Genomic DNA, 22495 nt, shown 5'->3' on the forward strand with positions numbered 1-22495 from the left:
TATGGTCAGGAGAGGGCACTTTTTACAGACAGATAAAAGGGCAGGGGCTCAAGCCCCCTTTGATGTCTATGTGCCTGTGTGTGTGCACGCGTGCACGTGTGTGCATATTTGCCTTCTAGTTTTCTGAGGATAGAAAGAGGAGGAGGATTCTGGCAAGTGAGCTCATTTGGTCAGGGATTTAAGGATGATCAGGGAATAGGCACGTCCCTGGTTAGAGGGGCGTTTCAACAACTTGTGATGCCCAAAAAGGAGGCAAAAAGGCTGGGAAATAATAATAATAATATAATTGGCAGCCGCCATATATAGCGGCGGAGACGCTGCTACTTATACCCACAGAGTACTGAGTGACATGTTTATTGTATCATGAAGACATATGCCATGATTTTGTGAATTTAACCTTACTGTACCTATAATATTTGCGTGCGTGTGTGCCTCTGTAAATGTGTGTATTCCAGGTGGCCATTGTGTCGTATGGTGAGAATGTCACCCATCGGGTCAACCTGAGTCAATTTGACAACACACAGTCTCTGCTAGAGTACGTGAAACATCTACCGCAGCAGACGGGATACAAGACCATGACCGCCCTGGGCATCGAAACCGCCAGGTGGTTACACAACATCACACGCCATTGGAACAGACAGGCAAACAATCAGTGGTGGAAAGAATCACATTTTGTACTTGTGAAAGTATCAATACTGCGATATAGAAATACTACTGTTGCAAGTGAAAATCTACTTGAGTAAAAGTACAAAAGTATTGGTATCAAAATGTACTTCAAGTACCAAAAGTAAAAGTAGGCCTACTCTTTGTGTAATAATATCCCACGTTTTGAAATGTATTTTCAAACGTTTTGAAAATATCTGTGAGCTTGTAGATGAGCTGTGCCGATATCTGTCTATTGTAGACTAGTTTAGACTAGTCATCATTTGCAAGCTCACAACATGGCGCCTTGTGAGATTGGCTAGAGATTTTGTGTGGAGGATGAAAAAGGAGTGTACTGTACCTAGAATAGAGCCCGTGGGGGACCCCGCTCAAATAAGTATACATGGGTTTTAAGTTATTAACCTTTGACCTGAGCTCAACAACAACCAGAAGATGTTTTATTATAAAATATTAGAATATATATACCAGTAAGACTCCCTAAATCGGGAGATAAGCGACTGTCAGGTCGCATACACAAACTTTAGAAGGCAATGGTAGCCAAGGAGGGAAGATGGGAAATGGGACAGAACCATGTTGATGACATGACTTTAGAGATACTGTGTACTGCTTTGCGTGATTTTAGAGCAAAATCTGTAGGTGGTGCTAGATGGGACAAGACTCCCTAATCACCAGCCACCAGTTTGGTGTCCGCTCGGTGACAGTCTCTTTTTGAATGCCACCAATCAGGAAAGAAGCCTTCACGGTAGAGCGTGGTGCCCGACCCGGGGTGAAGAAGGTCATGTTGACGGTGACAGACGGAGAGTCTCACGACTTCTACAACTTGGACAATGTCATCAAAGACTGCGATAAGGATGACATCGAGAGGTTTGGCATCGCGGTGAGTTTGCACGAACGCTCATACTCTCATTATTCAGTCATGAATCTCTAAGCAATCTCTAACCTCACTGGACTCTCACAGGGAGATAAACCAGAGTGATGAAGACACTGTAAACACCTTATCACACACTGTGTTGAAGAATAATCATGTGATCAGAGAGAATTATGATCATTATCATATATGATATGTATAATGTATATACCGGTACATGTACTATTACATACATTTACTTTGATAGACTGGGAGAATAAGGGTGTGTACTGGTATGTCTATTATATCACATGTTTATCACCTTAGCATACTCTGTACAAATGTGATATACTAAACTAATGGGAGCTGTCGGATTCAACCAAGCTGTAAGCTTTTTTGCGTTACCCTGTTGATTGTGGTTGGTCAGATGTTTATTATACAGATGCATGTATGTGACATATGATTTTATTTCATGATCAATGAAGAAATCAATCAATCAAACCAGAGTGAGATTCAACTCATCCTGTTGCTAGCTCGCTAGCTTGCTCGTTTGTTCACTCACTCACTCACTCACTCACTCACTCACTCACTCACTCAATTCAGTTCAATTCAATTCAAAAGGGCTTTATTGGCATGATAAAACATGCGTTTACATTGCCAAAGCAGAAGTGTACACAATACAATACAATACAATACAATACAATACAATACAATACAATACAATACAATACAATCCGAACAAAATATGTACAAGTGAAAGGAGTGAAACAGTTTTCATGTATCAAGGTTACATGCAGGCAGTGCTTGTCACTCACTCACCCAACCCAGCCATGCTGTTTTAGCCGTTTCATTGTGCATGTGTTTCCAGGTTCTGGGAGATTATAACCGTCAGAACAAGAGCTCAGCGGAGGTGCAGAAGTTCATCAAGGAGATCGAGTCCATCTCCTCGCCTCCTCTAGAAGACCACTTCTTCAACGTGTCTGATGAGGTCGCTCTGTTGACCATCGTAGATGCTCTGGGGAGCAAGATCTTTGCTCTGGAAGGTTTGTGCGCGCACACACACACACGCACGCACGCACGCGCGCGCGCGCGCGCGCGCACGCACACACACACACACACACACACACACACACACACACACACACACACACACACACACACACACACACGCAGGATCATTTGGCACTGTTGTGTTGATAAAGATGCAGAAACATGACAGCGGAGAAATTGTATATAGCGTATACGGTATGCATGTATACATTTTTCGTACACTATTTTATACAATAGCATTACTGCCTGCTCTGTCTGTCTCCTGATCTCTGGTGTACAGTAACTCTCTCTAAAAGGAAAATAATACAAACCATTTCCTTGATCAGCAGGAATGCTGTAACAAAACATAACGTTGTTGTCGGGTGAAAACCTTGTATGTCCAAAACCGTTAGTTTTGCAATTTTCATTTTAAACAACGCTTGTAGATCGGCTGTTTTCACTACTTTTGTGCGACGGCCTTGTACGATGAAGCAGGGCTTTACTTTGCGAAAGAACATACATATTTGAAACCTGGAAATACGAGGATTCCACCCGACAACGACGATAAGCATGGTATAAAAGAATGGTTCTATCATTCTTGCGCTGTACACAGCATTGTGCATATTTTGCAAGCACCGTTGACTTGATGAAACACTGTAGTAACACAGCTTTAACATAAATCTCTTCTCCTCCATGCAGCTACATCTGGCAACTACACTTCATCCTTTGAGCTAGAGATGTCTCAGGCTGGATTCAGTGCACATGCTTCTAAGGTAAGTCAACTACCCATATAACTTCATGACAGCCATGTGATGTCTGTGTATATATCTGAGGCATTCTGTAATAACCAGGACAAAAAGTGAACTTTGATTTAAGGTTGATCAGCAAGAATTCTTTAACAAATATACAAGTCAAGTCAATTTTATTTATAGAGCTAATTTAAAAAACCACCAGGGTTGACCAAAGTGCTGCACAAGCAAACAAAATAGCAGTGTTACACAAATAAAATATACAATAGAAAAAAACAACAGTTACTCAAATACAACAGAGAAACAACAGTTTTACCCAAGGCTATCTGTGATCTAAAGTAAATAAATGGAGCGAACGCGTTAAGTTTGTGCAGGACACGGGAGTCGTCCTGCCCAGCTGTAGTCAGCTGTCAGTCAGCTCTGTTCTCATTCCTCATTCTCATATCTGCTGGTCATTACGTCACATGACTGCCATGCTCCAATCAAAGCTCTCAATCAGTAGGGAAGGCTCCTTTAAATATGGCTTGCTTTCTCTACCTATGCTTGGTTTCCGAAGCTTCGGAATCATTCGCTGCTTGCTTCCTCCTCCACCCCAGCCTCCACCTTTGCACGACCAGTCTGGCTAAGCTCAAATACTTGTGATTGTCTGATTAAGTTACATGTCAATGCTCAAATACTGATTTTGACTAAAGTTACATGTCAATGCATTGCTATTGTTCTGCTATTGTATCCCTATGGGGGGTATTGCTTAGCGTTCCCTGATTTTGCTTAGCATGCTCCAAAAGCATGCATCTCTGAACGCGGAGCCCATTAACGTGAGTGTTCCTGACTAAACTAGACCTATTTGATCCCGGGGGAAATTTCAGTTTTCAACTTCACCCAAGTTGTCATACTTGAGCGCAGGGGGGAGAAGTTAGGGGTCAAGTGTCTTACTCAGGTACACCTCGACAGATTACTGGGGCCCAAACCCGGGATATTTTGTTTCCGAGGCTGCTTCTCTGACCATTCAGTTATGGCCAGCCCTAACATTGAGACGGTCACAGTGTTATTATGTACTGTGTAAGTCATTGAACAGGGCTTAGTGATGGATCTAGGATTACTGACTTTGTTTTATCTGTAGGGGGATCGGTTTATAGGGTATTTCAGACCACTGGCCAACCCAACGTTGTACCCAAAGTGTACGTATGCTCCGTCATACTATTGTGTTGTGCGCCAAATATAGACAACCTAGAAGCTCACAGCACTTGTTGAACGGCAATTCTTTGCACGCAACATCGTTATATAAAAAAGTATAAATCGGGTTCATGGCAGTTTTGACACATTGCAAATCTTCGGTCTAAACAGGGCTTACGAGGGATCTATAGAGTGTATGTGTGTGTCGGTTATGCAGGAATGCCTACTAAGTGGCAAAAAACTACTTTCTGGCCACCACAGCCCACACATCCAAACAGAAAAGTCCTATCTGATTGCATTAAACAACGTTAAACTACGTTAAACTCACTTTGCCACTCAATTTGCCACTACCCTCTTTTGTGTTTGTATGCATTTGCATGTGTGTGCATTTTATGTACTCAAGCAATGAACCAATCTGTTTGATCGTCACTCCTCTGATGTCTCACCCACTCTGAATGTTCAGCGTATTCAAACAGCCTTTCTTTCCTTCCTCTTCTTACTGTGACAGACTTGTGACAGTGTGTGTGTGTGTGTGTGTGTGTGTGTGTGTGTGTGTGTGTGTGTGTGTGTGTGTGTGTGTGTGTGTGTGTGTGTGTGTGTGTGTGTGTGTGTGTGTGTGTGTGTGTGTGTGTGTGCCTGCGTGCGTGTGTGAGTGTGTGTGAGAGAGAGGGAAAGACAGAGAGGATGAGGTGGGTGTTCACGATAGAAAAAACAACTTGTTTTCTTTTTCCCTAGAATTCACTCATCAGGTATTTCCTGTGTCTCAGAAAGAACAAACAGTCTCCTTTATGGCGTGACTGCACCAACACATCACGCTCATCCTGCTCTTGACTCACTTGTCGCCCCCCCCTCATTTACCTCCTCTCCTGTAAACACAGTCGCAGTACACTCACAAGTCCGTCTCTAAGCGCTTTGCTCCGCTAGAGACCGAGGACAATCTCCCAGCTTCCGCTGCTAAAACTGGGTAGTAGGGACAATTAGAGGGTTAATAATAAGAATGCATCGCAGAACCAATCTGATGTGCTTTAGTGTGGTTCTTCATATCGGGGCAGTGACAGTCTTAGTTTACAAGGCCATAAGCTCAGGGGCGTCACAAGGGGGGGAAGTGGCACTGAATTACTAGGGCCCAAGGTGGAGGGGCCTTAACTATTTTATACTTTAGCTACTGAAAAATAGCAGATAAACAAGCTCACAGCGAGCTTGTAGATCTGCTATTTTTGAAAAGTCGTGAAAATGTGTGCAAATCTTTGAACATACCGGTATGTATTTTTTAAGCAAACATTTGTAACTCAAATTTTGCTTCTGGGGGGTTCTTGGAACTAAATATTTTGAAATGGGGGTCCGTGGTCAAATACATATCATTTGGGGGTCCTTGACATGAAAAAGTTTGAGCACAAAGAAAACCGCGATTTATCAAAAGCACCCGGTGCTGCGCTGTGAGCTTGTATATTTTCTATTTTTCAACAGTTAAAGCACAAAATAATGCGTACTAAGTCTAAATGGGTTAACCCCCCTCCCCCTATGAAGAACATTCACGGGGGGCCCGCAGGGAATCCTTGTACCCAGGGTCCAGAATTTGGTGCGAAGCCCCTGCATAAGCTAGCACTGTTCTTGCGGCTATCTCCCATTTAGAATGGTCAAGATGAATCTGCAGGCACTATAGGCAGAGGTCACAGACCATTCAGCAACGCAAGACTACAGTCACAGGCTCAGCAATGTGACTGTAGTGTAGGGTGGCAGTATCAGGTCGAGGAGGTAGAGCGTAGGGGTGGGCGATATGGAAAAATACTATATCACGATATTTTCCCAAGCTGTATCACGATATACGATTTTATCACGATTCTTTTTCATGTTGGTTTTATGGTTATTTTTCAAGTTGGTTCACAAAAACTAGACTCTCTGGGTTCCTTTTGGGAGGTCTACATTGAACTTTACAAGTATGTAACTCTGACAAATGAAACCAAATGGACCCTTACAGGTCCATTTGGTTTCATTTGTATACTGTCAGAGTTAAGTGGAGACCTTGACATTTTAAAGTTTGAGAACTACTGATTTAGACTAAAATGCAGGTTTAAATTAATTCTGCAATGGATCTCTGTATTAACGGTTAAAGAGAATTTTTTATAAGGATCCCTCAATTGTATCACGATATATATGATACCTCTGAAAAGGCATATCGTGGAGACATTGTATCGTCTCAGCGATAATTATCACCATATCGCCCACCCCTAGTAGAGCGGCTGTCTTAGTGTCGGAGGTTTCTCCTCGGCTCCTCCTGGCTTTGTGTTGAAGTCTCCTTGAGCAAGACACCAACACCTACAGTATAACTGGTCCTGAGCAAGTCTGTGTAGTGCATGCATTCTACCAAGTAATGTGCTTTGGATAAAAGAACTATGGGACTGTAATGGCTTAACCACATGAACCCTATTCTGGAGGGAACTTTCAAGCATTCATGTGGGAATCAGGTTAACTAACTGTAAGGTCTACTCTAAGTGATTAAAGCTCCATTAAGGCACGCACAGTCACACATTTTCTCAGACCATGGACTACAATGAAAATAAGTCTCACAACTTTGTTGTGTGTTTATATCCTTGACACTTCTCCGATAATCATGTACCGATGCTTCCTGTTGAGATTGGCACATTTCACCCAGGTTTTTTTTTTCATCTAACTCACTTCACTTTGTCTGCTGACCTCACTCAGCAATGAAATAAACAGAAAATAAACAAAATAAAAATGAAACAATTCACAGGAGGTGCACTGCAATGTAGTTTCAAATGCACTACATTGCAGGTGCTTTTTGAGAGTGAAAAAATAAGAAGACCCGTGTGACATGTGTGATCTGGGCAGTTTGCCCCAGGAAATGTGTCAATCTCAACAGGAAACAACGGCAAGTGTTTCATATGACGTTTAATAAAATAAAATCACATACGCCGCAAATAGACATACAGAAGTGTCAGCTTCCCCATTCACTTCCTTTCTACGGGCGCAAATGGCTGCCGCACATTAACGGCTTTGAAGTGCGAGAAGTCCGATGCGTGTGAAGCTTGGAGGTCAACATTGGTGAACTTTGACCAGGCATCGACCAATAGGAAAGGAGCGCCGTGATTGACCCCACTTGGCCGCCGTTATGCTTGTAATTTTCCGTCTGTGAATCAACACTCCAACAAACGGGTACACATTCATTATTTTATGCTTTAACTATTGAAAAATAGCAGATATACAAGCTCACAGCGCGCCACCGAGTGCCGCGCTGTGAGCTTGTAGATCTGCTATTTTTCAATAGTTAAAGCAGTCAATAATCCTAGGCCTGAATGGGTTAAAAGTCAAACTAACGACAGAAAACCAGCACTGCTGCCGGCGCTGCCCACAGCCCCGCAAGCAGGGGTGTCACACCAAATTCTGGGCCCTGGGTACAAGTATTCACTGTGGGCCCCCCATGAATGTTCTTCATAGGGTTAGGGGGTTTAACCCATTTAGACTGGGAACGCATTATTTTTGTGCTTTAACTAGGCCTATTGAAAAATAGCAGATATACAAGCTCACAGCGAGGCACTGCGAGCTTGTAGATCTGCTATTTTTGAAAAATCTTGAAAATCTTTGAATATTTTTTGAAAAACCTATGTTTCTATGACAGTGGTGCTCAAACCTTTACATGTGAAGGACCCTCAAAATGATATGTATTTGGCCACGGACACCCATCGCAAAATATTTAGTTCCAGGGACCCCCCAGAAGCAAAATTTGAGTTACAGATGTTCGCTTAAAAAATCTACTTTAAAAAGAAAAAGCAGATCTACAAGCTCACAGCACAGCACTTGTATATCTGCTATTTTTCAATATAGCTTAAGTGTAAAATAATCAAGGCCCCTCCACCTTAAGGCCCTAGTAACTCAGTCCCACTTTTCCCCCCCTTGTGACGCCCCTGCCCACAAGACATGGGAAATTGATGCTACGCCACATATGAAGCACATGTGTGACTGTGACCTTATGCTTCCTTTGTGCACCCCTGGATCATGTGCTGGAAATAGCCCGGTCTATAAGGTCACAATCACTGTGTAGATCTACTATTTTTGGGGCGTGACCAAAATCCAAACTTGACCAGGCTGTGCTGTCCAGCTATACTACCGAGCCTTTTGAACCCTCTGGAACACAATCAAGGGAAAGGAATACTTGCTTGCTTCATTGTGATAGACATCCATACCACTTCCTACATGAACCCTCCCCTTCCCCTTCCTGCATAAAAAAAATCCCATCTGTATTCATAAAGCAGACACAGGAAGATGGGTTTACATTATTGTCTTGTCAGCTGTCCCGCACAATTGACATTCTGTCATTTGTCCAGATGCTTTTGATATTCTTTCTTTGGCGAGCTGTGCCACTAGGGGGCGTATCAAGTCTGATCCCATCTGAGTGTACATGGTATTACAGCAGTGTTTCTCAACCGGTGGGTCGGGACCCCCAGGGGGTTCCCCAAATTATTTTGAAGGTGGGTCCCCAGATGATTAACGTAATGTGCAGCACTGTTTTTTCTCTCAACAGTAAACAAACCAACATAAATCTTGTATGTCCAAAACTGTTCGTTTCAAGTTTTAAGTTTATTTCACCAGTTGCATTAAAATTCACACTAAAATGCATTGGAATTTCTTGTTCACAAGCAAGCCACACACAAAAAATAAAACAAACACATACATGACAGTACGGAGTAAGCCATGGGTACAATCAGCATATCGGCTCAGTGCATCATTTGTAAAAAGGAATAAAAACACCTTACAACAAACAAGATAAAGTGCATTAGTTCCACTTATTCAAGAATCAAACTGCTTCCGGAAAGAAGCTGTTCGTTTTGTGTTTATCATTTTAAAAACGTAGTTAAAGTAGTGAAAATAGCCGATTTACAAGCACCGCAAGGCGTTGTGTGCTTGTAGATCTGCTATTTTCACTAGTCTTGTGTGACAGTCTTGTATGGTGAAGCAGGGCTTTACTTTACAAAAAGAACATACACATTTGAAACTTGGAGATACATGGTTAAATTCCGCCCGACAGTGACATAATGTATGCGTGTGTAATCTGTGTATTGCATTGTGTCCCATTAGGAAGGAGTGATGCTGGGGGCGGTGGGTGCTTATGACTGGAATGGGACGGTGGTGATGTACACTGATGGAGGAACTCTGGTTCCTGACAAGACAACATTCTATGACCCACAGACTGAGGAAGGATATGAAGCCCTGGCGGGATACCTGGGTGAGTTCATGTGTTTCAGTCTCTCTCTCTGTCTCTGTCTCTGTCTCTGTCTCTGTCTCTGTCTCTGTCTCTGTCTCTGTCTCTCTCTGTTTCTTTCTCACACACATTCTTTCCCTCTCTGTTTCTCTCTCCAGTGGTGGAAAGTAACTAAATTAGATTAAGATTAAGATTACGTTTTGAGGTATTTGTACTTTACTTGAGCATTTCCAATTTCCTACACTTCTACTGCACTACATCTCAGAGGCAAAATATTGTACTTTTACGCCACTACATTTATTTTAAATCTTTAGTTACTAGTTACTTTGTTGATTTGTATTATTATTACAAAACATACATTAACCACTTCAGCTGTGCATACATTTCGGCCATTTGAAAACAGACGATCTACAAGCTCACAATGCGTTGCAATGCGACACATTGTGAGCTTGTAGATCTGCTATTTTCAGTAGATTTGTATACGTTTTGAACATGCGAAATGGGACATTCTGCATAATGAGTACTTTCTACTTTTGGTACTTTAAGCACATTTTGATGCTAATACTTTTGTACTTATTACAGTATTGATACCTTTACTTAAGTAAAAAATGTGAAAACGTTTTCCACCACTGTCTCCCTCCTCTCTGTCTCTGTGTCTGTCTGTCTGTCTCTCGGTAGTCCTATGTTCATGTCCACTTTCCACCCCATCTGATGCATGTGGCTGTAGACAGTTCATCTGATGCATGTGGCTGTACACAGTTCAAAGCCTTCATTTCATTCACTGTCTACTGCAGACACAGCAGCCTTTGACGACATGGTTGTATGCTGTGCGTGTGTGTGTTCCTCCACAGTCAGTAGTGTTTTATAGTTTCCTCCACGCAATGGGATTTAAACGGTTGCAAAGCCTGTAAAAATAACCCACTAATAGAACCAAAATGTGCCTTCCCACCACAATCATCTGTGTGTGTGTGTGTGTGTGTGTGTGTGTGTGTGTGTGTGTGTGTGTTTGTTTGTGTGTGTGTGCCTGTGTGTGCATGCGTGCGTGTGCACAGCGCACGTGCGCATACACATGTTTACTGCATTTGATGTGACCTTTTTTGACAGGGACGTGCAGAGACAGGGACCTCCAAGCTCACAACGCATCGCGCTGCGACGCGTTGTGAGCTTGGAGGTCGGCTATTTTCGGTGCTTGATACCACACTGAACTAAGCATAATCAAGTCAATACTGGAGATGTGGCATAGAGCATGGATTTCTACACAGAGAGGGCAATTATTTTAACATAAAATGCTGCATTCAAGTTCAGGAGAGTTTGGACAAGGCATTCGGGTATGGCATGGAAAGAGGGCGTTTGTATTTCTTTCACCATAGTAAAAAACTGTATTCATGGTCTGGAGAGAGGGCACTTTTTACAGGCGGCTAAAAGGGCAGTGACTCAAGCCCCCTTTGATGTCTGTGTGTGCCTGCTGCATGACTACACGGCTGCTTGAGCGTGCAAACGTGTGCGTTTGTTTCTCTGCAGGCTATGACGTCCAGTCTGCCTCCACTCGTGACGGCGTGTTGTACATCTCGGGGGCGCCGCGCTACAACCACACAGGACGAGTCATCATCTACCGCCTGGATGAAAATAATAACATCACTGTCTCACAGATACTCAAAGGAGAGCAGGTCAGTGGTGTTTGTGCAGGCCCAGAGGAATCTAATCTAATACAAGTCTAAAGAAATCTGAGGTCACGTGCAGATGAGTCATCATAAGTGTATTATATCTCAACTTTATTCATACCGGTATGTTGTTGTATCAAAGTACCAATAGACTGATGGTCTCACTGTGTAACATCCATTTTAGTAGTTCTTTTGAGGAAACATTGTCTGTTAGAACTGCGATTCCCAGAATTCATGCTGTTCAAGAAATAAATAATCTTGGTAGAATGGCTCCAAAATGAGGGTCCTAGCACCAAGGTGCTAGAACTACTTTTTCCAGAAACGGCACTTATCAACTAGAAAAGAGACAAATAAATACATTTCCAGTACATTTCCGATGCCTTGGTCATTTTGGCGTGAGTGTCAGCGTCTGTTCAGTGTGTTAGTTAGAACCAAAGTCAGTATTTGGTCAGAATTTATTGACGTGACATTTAGAGGGGGTCCTACACATAGTAAAGACATAAACACCCCCCAAGCCATCTTTGAGCAAGTAATAGTAAGACAAGCTCGGAACATTTTGTCCGACCCCTTGCATGTTCTGAACCCAGAGTACGATCTACTGCCATCGGGCAGGAGATTTAGGACCCCAACATGCCATTATAATAGATATAAGCACTCCTTTCTTCCTCTATCAATCAAAATGCTAAATAATAGACAAATAACTAATTGAGGAGAGGCTCTATGGGTGTATGTGTAATTCTTCCGCAGCTGTGACTCTGTCTCCAAGACAAATTTCTCCCTTGGGAGACAAATAAAATTGAACCTTGAACCTTGAACCTTGAACACAACAATTGAACACATAAACACGTAAAGTACTAAGTAGGGCTATATTAATTGATGCTTTGTTGATGTCTCTTCACCATGTGGCTGATGTTGGCAGATGATCTTGTGGCTTTTCTAGATTGGCTCCTACTTCGGCAGCGTGCTGCAGACAGTGGATGTGGACATGGACTCCTACACAGATCTACTGCTGGTGGGCTCTCCCATGTACATGGGCTCAGAACGAGACGAACAGGGACAGGTCTACGTCTACAAACTCAATGAGGTACGTGCGTGTGTGCACGTGTGTGCGTGTTGTTTTTGTTGACACCAGTCACAGGGAAATCCTGATTCTGGAGGTGGGTTGTGTTTTCGATCTGTACATGGACCAGGCTTTCAAAGATAAGCATTCTAAGTACCAACCATTACGTACTTCAAAATCATAACAGACTTTGGTACAGAAGCAGATTCTCGATACTCAGGCCATGTACATAAATTTACCACAAGTGTCCTAACAATAGCTGGCATGACAAAGAGCAAGGCCATTTGCTCTGAGGAAGGCTTTGTGCAAAACGCGTTAGCGTTCAGATTAAAATGGAACACTGCATCTGAGCCTGTCTTGCATCTTCATTTTGGTGAGCTGCTTTTTCCACTCCTGTGGATCCTTGAGTTCAGTTGTACCTAGAGCTGAGCACCCATGTCAGTGGCCGCAATCAGAGGAAGTGCACCTGTTTTCTTCTCCTTAGCAAGGCCAAACAACTTGCTAAATATTGCTTTGTTTCAGCAGTTCTAGGTAGTTTGTCTGTGTGGAGGAGAATTAATTGTAATTTGTGGATTCAAATAAAGAATTAAAATGTGTGCGTTTGTGCATGCGTGTTTGTGTGTGCGTGCTTGCATGTGTAGCCAATAGCCATGCACACAACCTCTCAATATTTTTTTTAATTCACCCTTTGCCAAGTCCCGCCCGTTGTTCCGCCCCTCTTCACACCCATTGGTTGCTGTGTCTTGGAGGGACACTCCATCCACTACCATTGTAATTCAGTTGCTTCGTATTGTTATTCTGTGTATTCAATTCTCATTTCAAACTTGGTTTCAGTAAAATGGAGCTGCTCAGTGGCAGTATATGACTGTTTTTTAAATGTTTTTATTTCTCCAAAAACTATGTTTTAGCAAATTCAACATAAAAAAGGCTGAACCAGGGCGGGACAAGGCAGATAGAGCCTTCTGGTTGGTCAGTCAAACCAGAAGGCTGACAAACGGTGAATTGCAACCTTTCAACATTTTCTTTGGTTCATTTTTTAATTTGGTTTAATTTTTTTCCCCCCATTCACCAGGAGGGCCAGTTTGAGCACCAGTTCACCCTAAAGCCTGTCAATCAATCCTGTTGCACCGCCCACTCCTCGAGTTGCACCAATAAGAATGAGCCGTGCGGCGCCCGCTTCGGCACAGCCATCGCCGCCGTGTCCGACCTCAACCTGGATGGCTTTAATGACGTGGCCATCGGTGCACCGTTCGAGAACGACCACAGGGGGGCGGTGTACGTCTACCACGGGTCAGACAGGTCACTCAAAGAGAAATTTGTGCAGGTAAGACCAGTGGTGGAAAAAGTACACACCTTTTTTAGTAAAAATATCAATACTGCAATGTAGAAGTACTCTGTTACAAGTAGAAGTCTGGAATTCAAAATGTACTTGAGTAAAAGTACGAAAGTGTTGGCATCAAAATGTACTTAAAGCTATACTGTGTAAGTTCAACTAGTGGTCAGTAGCGGTATTGCTTTTTTCGGCCGTTTTTCGGCCGGAGTCGTCGCGGACCACCGCCGCGGACCACCGGAGCGGCGCCGCAAACCACCGCGACCGATAGTAATCCGTGGAGGGGTAGAACGCATGGTAGAACGTAATTTTCTGGCCAGGATTTGTGGATTAAGAGGTTAAAATCCTTCACCATGGTAAACACTGTAGCCAAGTGGAGGCGCTTCCTGGAGACCAGAGCAGATAAGCTGTGATTGGCCGGTAGTGTACCATGTGTGCATGATCGGCGATGTGATTGGGCAACGTATACACAACGTATACAGATGATGCAGATTACGTCATTTTGGCGCGAAATCCGGTCCACGGCCAGGATCATAGAAAACATATAAAGAGAAGGCTTCAGAAGCTGAAAATAACGGAGTGGGTGTTCTAAAACTTTAGCGATTTAACAGTTAGGACAATTTTAAGATTTGTTTTATAAAAAAAGTTACATGGTACAACTTTAACACTTTGGTTGTCAACCCCGAGTTTCCCGAGTTTGTATAGGTACCCTACCTGTGCCAACCCCGAGTTTCCCGAGTTTGGGCCGTTTTTGAAGAAAAACAATGTTTTTGGACCTTCAAAGAGATTTAATTGATTGCAACGAGAGAGTTAAAGTACCAAAAATAAAAGAACAAAAGTTTGGAAATAGCAGATCTACAAGCTCACAACGCGTCGCATCGTGACCTTTCCATCATGTTTTTCAGCACATCCCAGCAGGAGGGGACGGAGAGAAGATGAAATTCTTCGGTCAGTCGATCCACGGCATCATGGATCTGAACGGAGACGGAATCACTGATATGACCATAGGAGGGCTGGGAGGGGCATCACTGTTCTGGTGAGGAATCTTTGGCTTTCTCAGTCATACACACTCACTGAGCTTGTAGACATGCTATTTTTGTTATTTTTTAAATGAAAAGAAATCACCCAAAATAGTGATGCCAATAGTGATGCCACCACCGGCTAGGCGGCTATAAATATGAATGACCAGAGGTGGGGGTAACAAGCGCAGGGGCGTGGATCCCCCCGGATCATTGTCTCACATAAGACATAACTCTTGTCATCTTGTCCATTTTGGATGGTTGTAACCCAGTTTGTATTAGCTGTATAGTGTATACCTCCCCTCTGGGCCGGGGTTATTCTAATCTACCGGAATCTAATGAGGTCTCTGTTAAAGCCTATGATAGAGGCTCTTCACTGCTGGAGACCTTCTCTCACAGCTTGTAAAGTTCGGCCCACACCATCACATAGCTTCTCAGGCGGAGCTGCCTTCTCCTCCCACACTGTTTCTACTGGCACCGGTTCAGCCGAGCCGTGTGAAAAACTCCATTTCCCAAGAGGCCAAGTGTTTAAATAGGATTTGGCAGCAGCAGGCAGCTGGACTGTGGGGGCTGTGGCTTGGAGAGCTTTGTGATTGGCTAGGGAGATAGATAGAGAGAGAGCGGGAGAGAGAGAGAGAGAGAGAGAGAGAGAGAGTTGGGGCCCGCTGTCATTATCAAGATACATTCTTTCATTATTCATAAGAGCATTTAGCGAACCCACACACACACACACACACACACAATGTTTGTGTTATTATAGCTGTGAATACATAAACATTTTGGTGTAAAGACATCAACACTTTTATAAAAAAGTTATGCTTAGTGCTTAGTGTGACACGTTGTAAGTATGTTCTGTAGATCCGCTATTTTTGCACTGATAAAAGCATCTGCCTGTATGAGTGAGGCATCAACTATATAAATAGTTTGATGCTAAATAGTTTTGAACATAAAACAATAGTTTGTCTTGTGAGAGCCAGGACCTTTTTTCTCTAAAATAAATCTCAAATTCTACAATGCACTAGTCCTCTCAAGTATGCACACGCACGCACGCACACGCACGCACGCACGCACACACACACACATGCAAACGGGCATGCACACATGCACACTACATGCAAGTGGTGCACGACAATTATGGCATCGTCTACTTCTCGCTTCAAATGTTTTAAAAAACAATAAATTGAAAATGACACGGTGTGTGTTTGTTTACAAGGCTGCAGCGTTGGATATGGCAAAAACCAAGCAGATTGATATGAGCCAGGTGCTCTGAATCTTTCGACAGCGGACTGTTATGGCAGTGGTTCTCGAAGTGGATTCCAGGGACTTTGTGGGTTCCTTTATGGGGGTCTAAATTGATCCATACAAGTCTGTAACTCGTAACAGCATACGGGTCCTTTTGGTTCCATTTGTATGCTGTTTGAGACCTAGCTCTGGTCCAGAGTGACGCTCTGACAGGCAGCTGACTAAAAGACTAGACCAGGATTTCTCTACCCCTACTACTTCGCTACTCACCGTACCAAAGGTAGTTTTGCTATTCTCCGCGGTAGGAAACCTCTCAGCACCCCACCCACTCTGTAAAATACATTATATTTGTCATGAAATAAAACGCATCCAACTCGATCCAACTCGACCGCAGCTTATTTCCGGGTTGTGTCTGCGGTGGCCGCTGGGTGGCTCGAGGTGGGTGTGTTTTATTTCATGACAAAAATAATGTATGTTACGGAGTGGTTGGGGTGCTGAGAGGTTTCCAACCGCAGAGAATAGACTTTCAACAACGCAAAACTACCTTTGGTACGGTGAGTAGTGGAGTAGTTTAGTTTATTTTGACTGAAGTTGAGCCTTCGTAGGGGTTGAGAAATCCTGGTCTAGTCTTTTAGTCAGCTGCCTGTCAGAGCGCCAGTGCAGCTGATGCTCTGGACCAGAGCTACTAGAAACCTTGAAATGTAAAGGTTTGAGAAACACTGTGTTCTGGAGGTCAACGGCCATTATTCTCACATGACAGTGACTGACCAATAAGACCAAGCGTTCAACCGAGCCGTGTGATAAATAGCTTTCTTTTTCATAGGTCCAGAGACGTTGGGGAGCTTCGTGCGGTCATGACGTTCGATCCAAACACAATCAACCTTCAACAGCCCAACTGTGAGGACAACGGCCGTAAAACAGTGTGTGTGGTCACCAAGGTGTGCTTCACCTACAGCATCAAATCTGGCCAAGAGTCTAATTCTCTCGCTGACACAGGTAAGCTGAAAGATATTTGAATTCACTGTATTCCTTACTAAATGTTTTTTACACATTATCCCTAGTGTCTTTATTTTGGTCAATATAGGCCAAATTTTCACAATTGTTCGTTTTTTAATGTGTTCAGTGCTTTTCAACAACACTCTCTAAGTGGTTCAAGTTTTTCTTCTTTTCTGTTGTATTTGATTCAAGTTCATTGTCTGCATTTACAGAGCAGCAGTGGGCAACTATTAACCACTTAAACCATTCGGGGGGGAAACTTTAGCTGAAAATAGCAGATCGACAAGCCTGACGATCGGCTATTTTAAGCCAAGATATATGTAATGTAGAGACACTAGTATAGAACCCTGAGGCACTCCGCTCAACAATGTATGGCGTTAGAGGTTAAGTGTCTCGCTCTGTGACATCTCCACACGAAGCCTGGAGGAGTTGAGGATGGAACTGGCGACCTTATGATTCCCAGAAGGCCTCTGTAACATTTGGTTCCCAAAACCTTTTTCAACTGAGACCCAGAATATACATTTTGTGTGTCCCCGGGACCCAAACATACACAAGTACATGATAAACTCTTAAGCCCACGTTGCAATGTTAAACAAGTGCATGACTAATTGTGAGTGTGTACATTTTTAAATTCATTTTATGAACATCTCAGAAATTCTTTCCGAATAATGTTTTTTTTTTTTTTTTTCCGAAGATGAAAAAAATAAATCCATTGATGTTTGAATATTGTTTGAAATATGTATTTTTATAAAGGAAACATAAGAAGTGGGAATCTTGAAAAGATCAACCCGCACACTGCCACTTGCAGGTTCAAGAGAGTTTAATAAAGCAACGTTTCTTCAAGCTTGAGGAAGGTCTCACGACCGAAAGCGACCGAAACGTTGATTTATTAAACTCTCTTGAACTTTGAACTTTTCAAGAATCCCACTTCTAATGTTTTGTTACCTACGCACCTGCTTGGGAGGAACTGGGTGTGCAAAAGTCTTCTCTTCACAAATAAAGGAAAGGAAACATAAAAATTGGTCTGCAACCCAAACATGTTCCCTCGACCCAGTGTGTTTGGGAGGCTCTAATACCTCCTGGCAGTCTTAAACGCATTGTCTTGTATTGTTTGTCTTGCAGAGATCCGCTATGATCTCAATCTTGATGCTCTGCGTGCCAAAGCCAGGACTACGTTCAGAACGGAAGATGACAAAAGCGTTCGAAGGATATCCAAGCGGGTCACCATCAGAGACCAGCTGTGTGTGGAAGAGACCTTTGTTATGTCGGCAAGTATTTTATTAGCCGATTTATCATTTAAAATACTATAGGACTGAAGTCCTGAGCTTATACGCGTGCTCAGCTGACACTGGCAGTAGTTTAAAAAGTCATGGACTGCCCCAACCTGAATTTCCCGAGATATTCCCGTTGGTCCAAGCCGTCACGCCCGAGATTCCCGAGATATTTGTTTTATTTCGTTTAATCGAAAATCGCATACCACATAGGCTCTGATTCCTGACAGCGTGTTGTGGGTTCAAATCCCGATCCTGACGACCTTTGCTGGATGTCACTCCCCATCCCTCTCCCCATTTCCTGTCAGTACTGTCCTATCAATAAAGGCATAAAAGCTCTAAAGCAAGTCTAAACTTAAGCTCTCAATTTTGTTTTTAAGTCCAGTATTTCCATCTGAAATGTAGTAAAATTATGAAGTAGCATGAAATGGAAATACTCAAAACTTAAAATAAAAGTAAAGTAAACTTAAATTAGAGTTAGGTTACTTTCCACATCACGTAGTTAGAAACCGACCTGTCAACTCAGCGTACATCTTTACAATGCCTTTACACAGACCCACTATATGCTAAATCGCACATTCATTGTTAGTCGTTCAGTTCCGGTCAAGACCCGAGATAATACATTGAAGGCTGGAAGCCAAAGAAGAGGACGTGGACCAAAGCCATATTCGGCTTTGTACTGAGAAAGAAAAAGGCCTTGGCTTTAATGAGAAACAGAACCTTTCTGATCAAAGCACACAAAGTAAGACCCTGTGCTGCTCTGAGCACTAAATTATCTCCAGTCACTTAGACATGAGGGAGAGAGGGAGAGAAGGAAGAAAAGAGGAGGAAAGAGGGAGAGAAAGAGAGAGAGAGAGAGAGGACAGAGAATTTCAGTGGGGGACTGGGTAGGGATGGGACGATAAGTGATGTTATCGTTTATCGTGATAGAAAACATTCACGATAATCGTATCGTGGAGATTTAATTTATCCTGACATCGTCCTTCGTCATGCACTGGGATCAATTCACCTTTTATTTGTCGCGCTGCATACCCGAACCCAGTTCCATTTAAACTGTCTCTTGGTAAAAGGTACTTGCGTCTTTTTTTCACTCTCTATCAAATGTGTCTGCCAAAAAATAGCAGATCTACAAGCATTGAGCGTTGTGAGCTTGTAGATTGACTATTTTTTTGGCAAATGTTCCACCCCAGGATAGTGGATTTTGATTATCACAATAATATCGTAAATCGCGATTTCTTTTGTCACAATAATCACAATATGACATTTTCATATTGTCCCATCCCTAGGACTGGGACCTGCATTCTCAACCAAATAATAGATCATTGGGTATTGTCCATTATGACTGAAACACATGTGCTCTTAAAAAAGACATAGATTGATAGAGATAGATAGAATTTTATTGATCCCACGAGGGAAATTCAATTGTAACTCTGCACCGTAGTAAGAAACACAGCAGGACGGACACAGACAGGAGTAGAGTGAACATCCTATTTATGTCACACATACATGTGGAAATTCAATAAAATAAATGATAAAGGAGTGTACAGGTTAGTCGCGTACGGCAGTGGTTCTCAACCTTTTTTCTGCATGGGCACACTTTTCATGTCCTAAGAATCCATGGGCACACCAACATGATACGGGGGTGTAAATATCGTCACTGTCGGGAAGAAACCTTGTATCTCCAAGTTTCAAATTTGTACGTTTCTTCGCAAAGTAAAGCTCTGCTTCATCATACAAGGCTGTAGCACAACAGTAGTGAAAACAGCAGATCTACAAGCACACAATGCCTCGCACTGCGAGGCGCTGTGTGCTTGTAGATCGGCTGTTTTCACTAGTTTAAATCATTTTTAAAATGATAAATACAATACTGGCTTTCAAGCTGTTTCAAGGGGCAAACTTGACCCTTTTCAGGGGCACACCAAAGTTCCCCAGGCACAGTGGTTGAGAAACACTGGCATACGGGACTTAGACATCTCAGGTACTTTCTGTTATGCAGAAAATATAAATAATATATTAATAAAATTACAAATTTAAATTTTATGCTGTGTTTTTTCGGCCCAATATCAGAGCGAATTTCGGAGCACGTAAATAAAGAAATTTACCTCACGTTATGTCAATCATGTTTGTGCACTGCCGCCCCTTTTCGTATTTATTTTCAGACCAGGGTTGATTCTTTCTGCACTGTCAGCACAGGGTCCCTTGCTCTCTCACTCTCTCTCCTTTCTCTCTCCTTGGCCTGACAAAAAAAAAATGCATGTGTGCAACCAGCTTTAAGTGGTTAATCAGGCTAATTGGTTTACTCGGTTATAAAGAAGAAATCTATGAACATTTTCTTTCCCGTAAAATAATCACTAAGGAAATAATGGATAGTTGAAGGCCTAGTGTGGTACAGTATATCAACACCAAACAAATGAATTAACAGGAAGTCTATCTAATACCGTTTCTATATCTTTATAATTTATATAAGTTGTTGTTTCTCCTTCATCTCCTACCTCTTCATTCCCCTCTCTGCCTCCCTGTGTTAGCTCTTTTCCCATCCTGAGTTCTCCCGTCTCCTCTTCCTGGTCTAACTCTCCCTCCATCTCTCCTCCTCCCTGGCAGGCTAGACTGGACTTCCGGGATCCTATCATGGTCTCTCTGGAGTTTGGTCTCGCTGAGGAGGAGCAGGGCCCCATTCTGGACGAAAACCTGCCCACCTCCATCAATAAGACGGTAAGGTGGACCTTTATCATTCAGTTTCAGTTTCAGCTGCTCAGATCGTCATGGGGATGGTAGGGGTTTACCACTTGAAGTCTACAGTATATCGTTTTTTGTATATCAACTAGCAAAGATAATCAATGTACAAGCTCACAACGCAACATGTTGTCAGCTTGTACATCTTCGCTGAATGTTTGCTGCGTGAACTTTTATGACATTCCAGAATAGGGACAACATAGCAGTGGTTCCCAAACTTTTTAGCTTGAGACCCAAAGATTTTGAAGAGTAGTGGCCAAATAATCGGCCTCATGGTGGCGCTAGAACAGGCCCATGTGAAAAATGTGGGGCAAAGGTTCTGAATTGGCATCGAGGCAGTGTGTGTGCACAATTTGGCCGCGTCCGGGCCAATGGCACTGGAGATTAGCTGGTAACCGATGGACAGACGGACAAAGGGACCCATAAAAATCTGTCTGCGACCCAGTATTTGGGATTAGGAAACAGTGCAGTATAGGGTTTAATTTGTTTAGTGCCTTGCTCAAGGACAGACTGGGGTGGAGCGCTGCGACGCATTGTGAGCTTGGAGGTCGACTATTTTCAGTGCTTGATACCACACTGGACTAAGCCTGATCAAATCAATACTATAGATGAAGCCTATGGCATGGATGTTTACACAAAGAGGGCAATTCTTTAAACATAAAGATGCTGCATTCAAGTTCAGGAGAGTTTAGACAAGGCAATTCATTCTCTTGAACGCTGCCTTCAGGTATGGCATGGAAAGAGGGCATTTGCATTTCTTTCACCGTAGTGAAAACTGCATTCATGGTCTGGAGAGGGCACTTTGTACAGACGGATAAAGGTTCAGGGGTTCAAGCACCCTTATGTGTGCACGTGCCTGTCTATACCCACTCAGCTACTACCTCCTCATCTGCTATAGGGTCTCTCTATGCACCACTCCTGGTCCCACTGACACTCAGTGGAAGATTTATAGGAAGATCTGAACCACAACTAAACACATCTTTACATCTGTTTGCCATCCACATCATTCAAGGGTGATCATTTATTTTTTACAACTGTCTCCGTAGGAGGCTAGCCGACCGTCTATAAGAGTTTCTTCCTCTTGTGTGTGTGTGTGTGTGTGTGTGCGTGTGTGCGTGCGTGTGTGCGTGCGTGCGTGCGTGCACGTACTGGTCCAAATTATTTGTGTCCAGTGCTAGTGGGCTTACTTAATACCTCCACCAAAACAAATCGCATATCTTTCATATTTTCTGAAGGGGGGAGAAACTGTCATTAGAACACGGAGGAATCCCGAAGGGTTCCCAGTTCGATCCCGGGCTCCCCCAGAGTTAAGCCCTTTGCACACAGGCACGTTTATCCGCACGGATAAAACGGACAATTTCAAAACAATGATTCTCTACGACCTCATGCACACCGGATCCGAATTAGCCGTGCGACGAGTGGCTGCAGCCGTGCATATTTTTCTCGATCTAACCCAGTTCGATTTGTGCGTCTTGTTGCATGCGGTAAAAAAATCATCACTCCT

General features: G+C 43.1%; 2 protein-coding genes across 2 annotated transcripts in view; both read left to right on the forward strand.

The window, feature by feature from the left end:
* Positions 1-6413, forward strand: part of plpp1a (phospholipid phosphatase 1a) — a 247506-nt gene extending 241093 nt beyond the window's left edge. Inside the window, exon 7 of the transcript XR_013962748.1 lies at positions 6379-6413. The gene's annotated coding sequence lies outside the window, so the exon portion shown is untranslated. The remainder of the gene's footprint in view (positions 1-6378) is intronic.
* Positions 1-22495, forward strand: part of itga1 (integrin, alpha 1) — a gene marked incomplete at both ends in the record, with an annotated part of 52390 nt that overhangs the window by 20394 nt on the left and 9501 nt on the right. The window contains 12 exons of the mRNA XM_080743578.1: positions 456-604; positions 1390-1540; positions 2379-2553; positions 3239-3312; positions 9556-9703; positions 11201-11346; positions 12281-12424; positions 13473-13724; positions 14636-14766; positions 16815-16987; positions 18110-18255; positions 20860-20970. Coding sequence (XP_080599704.1) covers positions 456-604; positions 1390-1540; positions 2379-2553; positions 3239-3312; positions 9556-9703; positions 11201-11346; positions 12281-12424; positions 13473-13724; positions 14636-14766; positions 16815-16987; positions 18110-18255; positions 20860-20970 — 1800 coding nt within the window. The remainder of the gene's footprint in view (positions 1-455; positions 605-1389; positions 1541-2378; positions 2554-3238; positions 3313-9555; positions 9704-11200; positions 11347-12280; positions 12425-13472; positions 13725-14635; positions 14767-16814; positions 16988-18109; positions 18256-20859; positions 20971-22495) is intronic.

This window comes from Nannobrachium achirus, assembly GCF_963921795.1.
Source record: "Nannobrachium achirus genome assembly, chromosome: 15".
Taxonomy (NCBI): Eukaryota; Metazoa; Chordata; class Actinopteri; order Myctophiformes; family Myctophidae; genus Nannobrachium; species Nannobrachium achirus.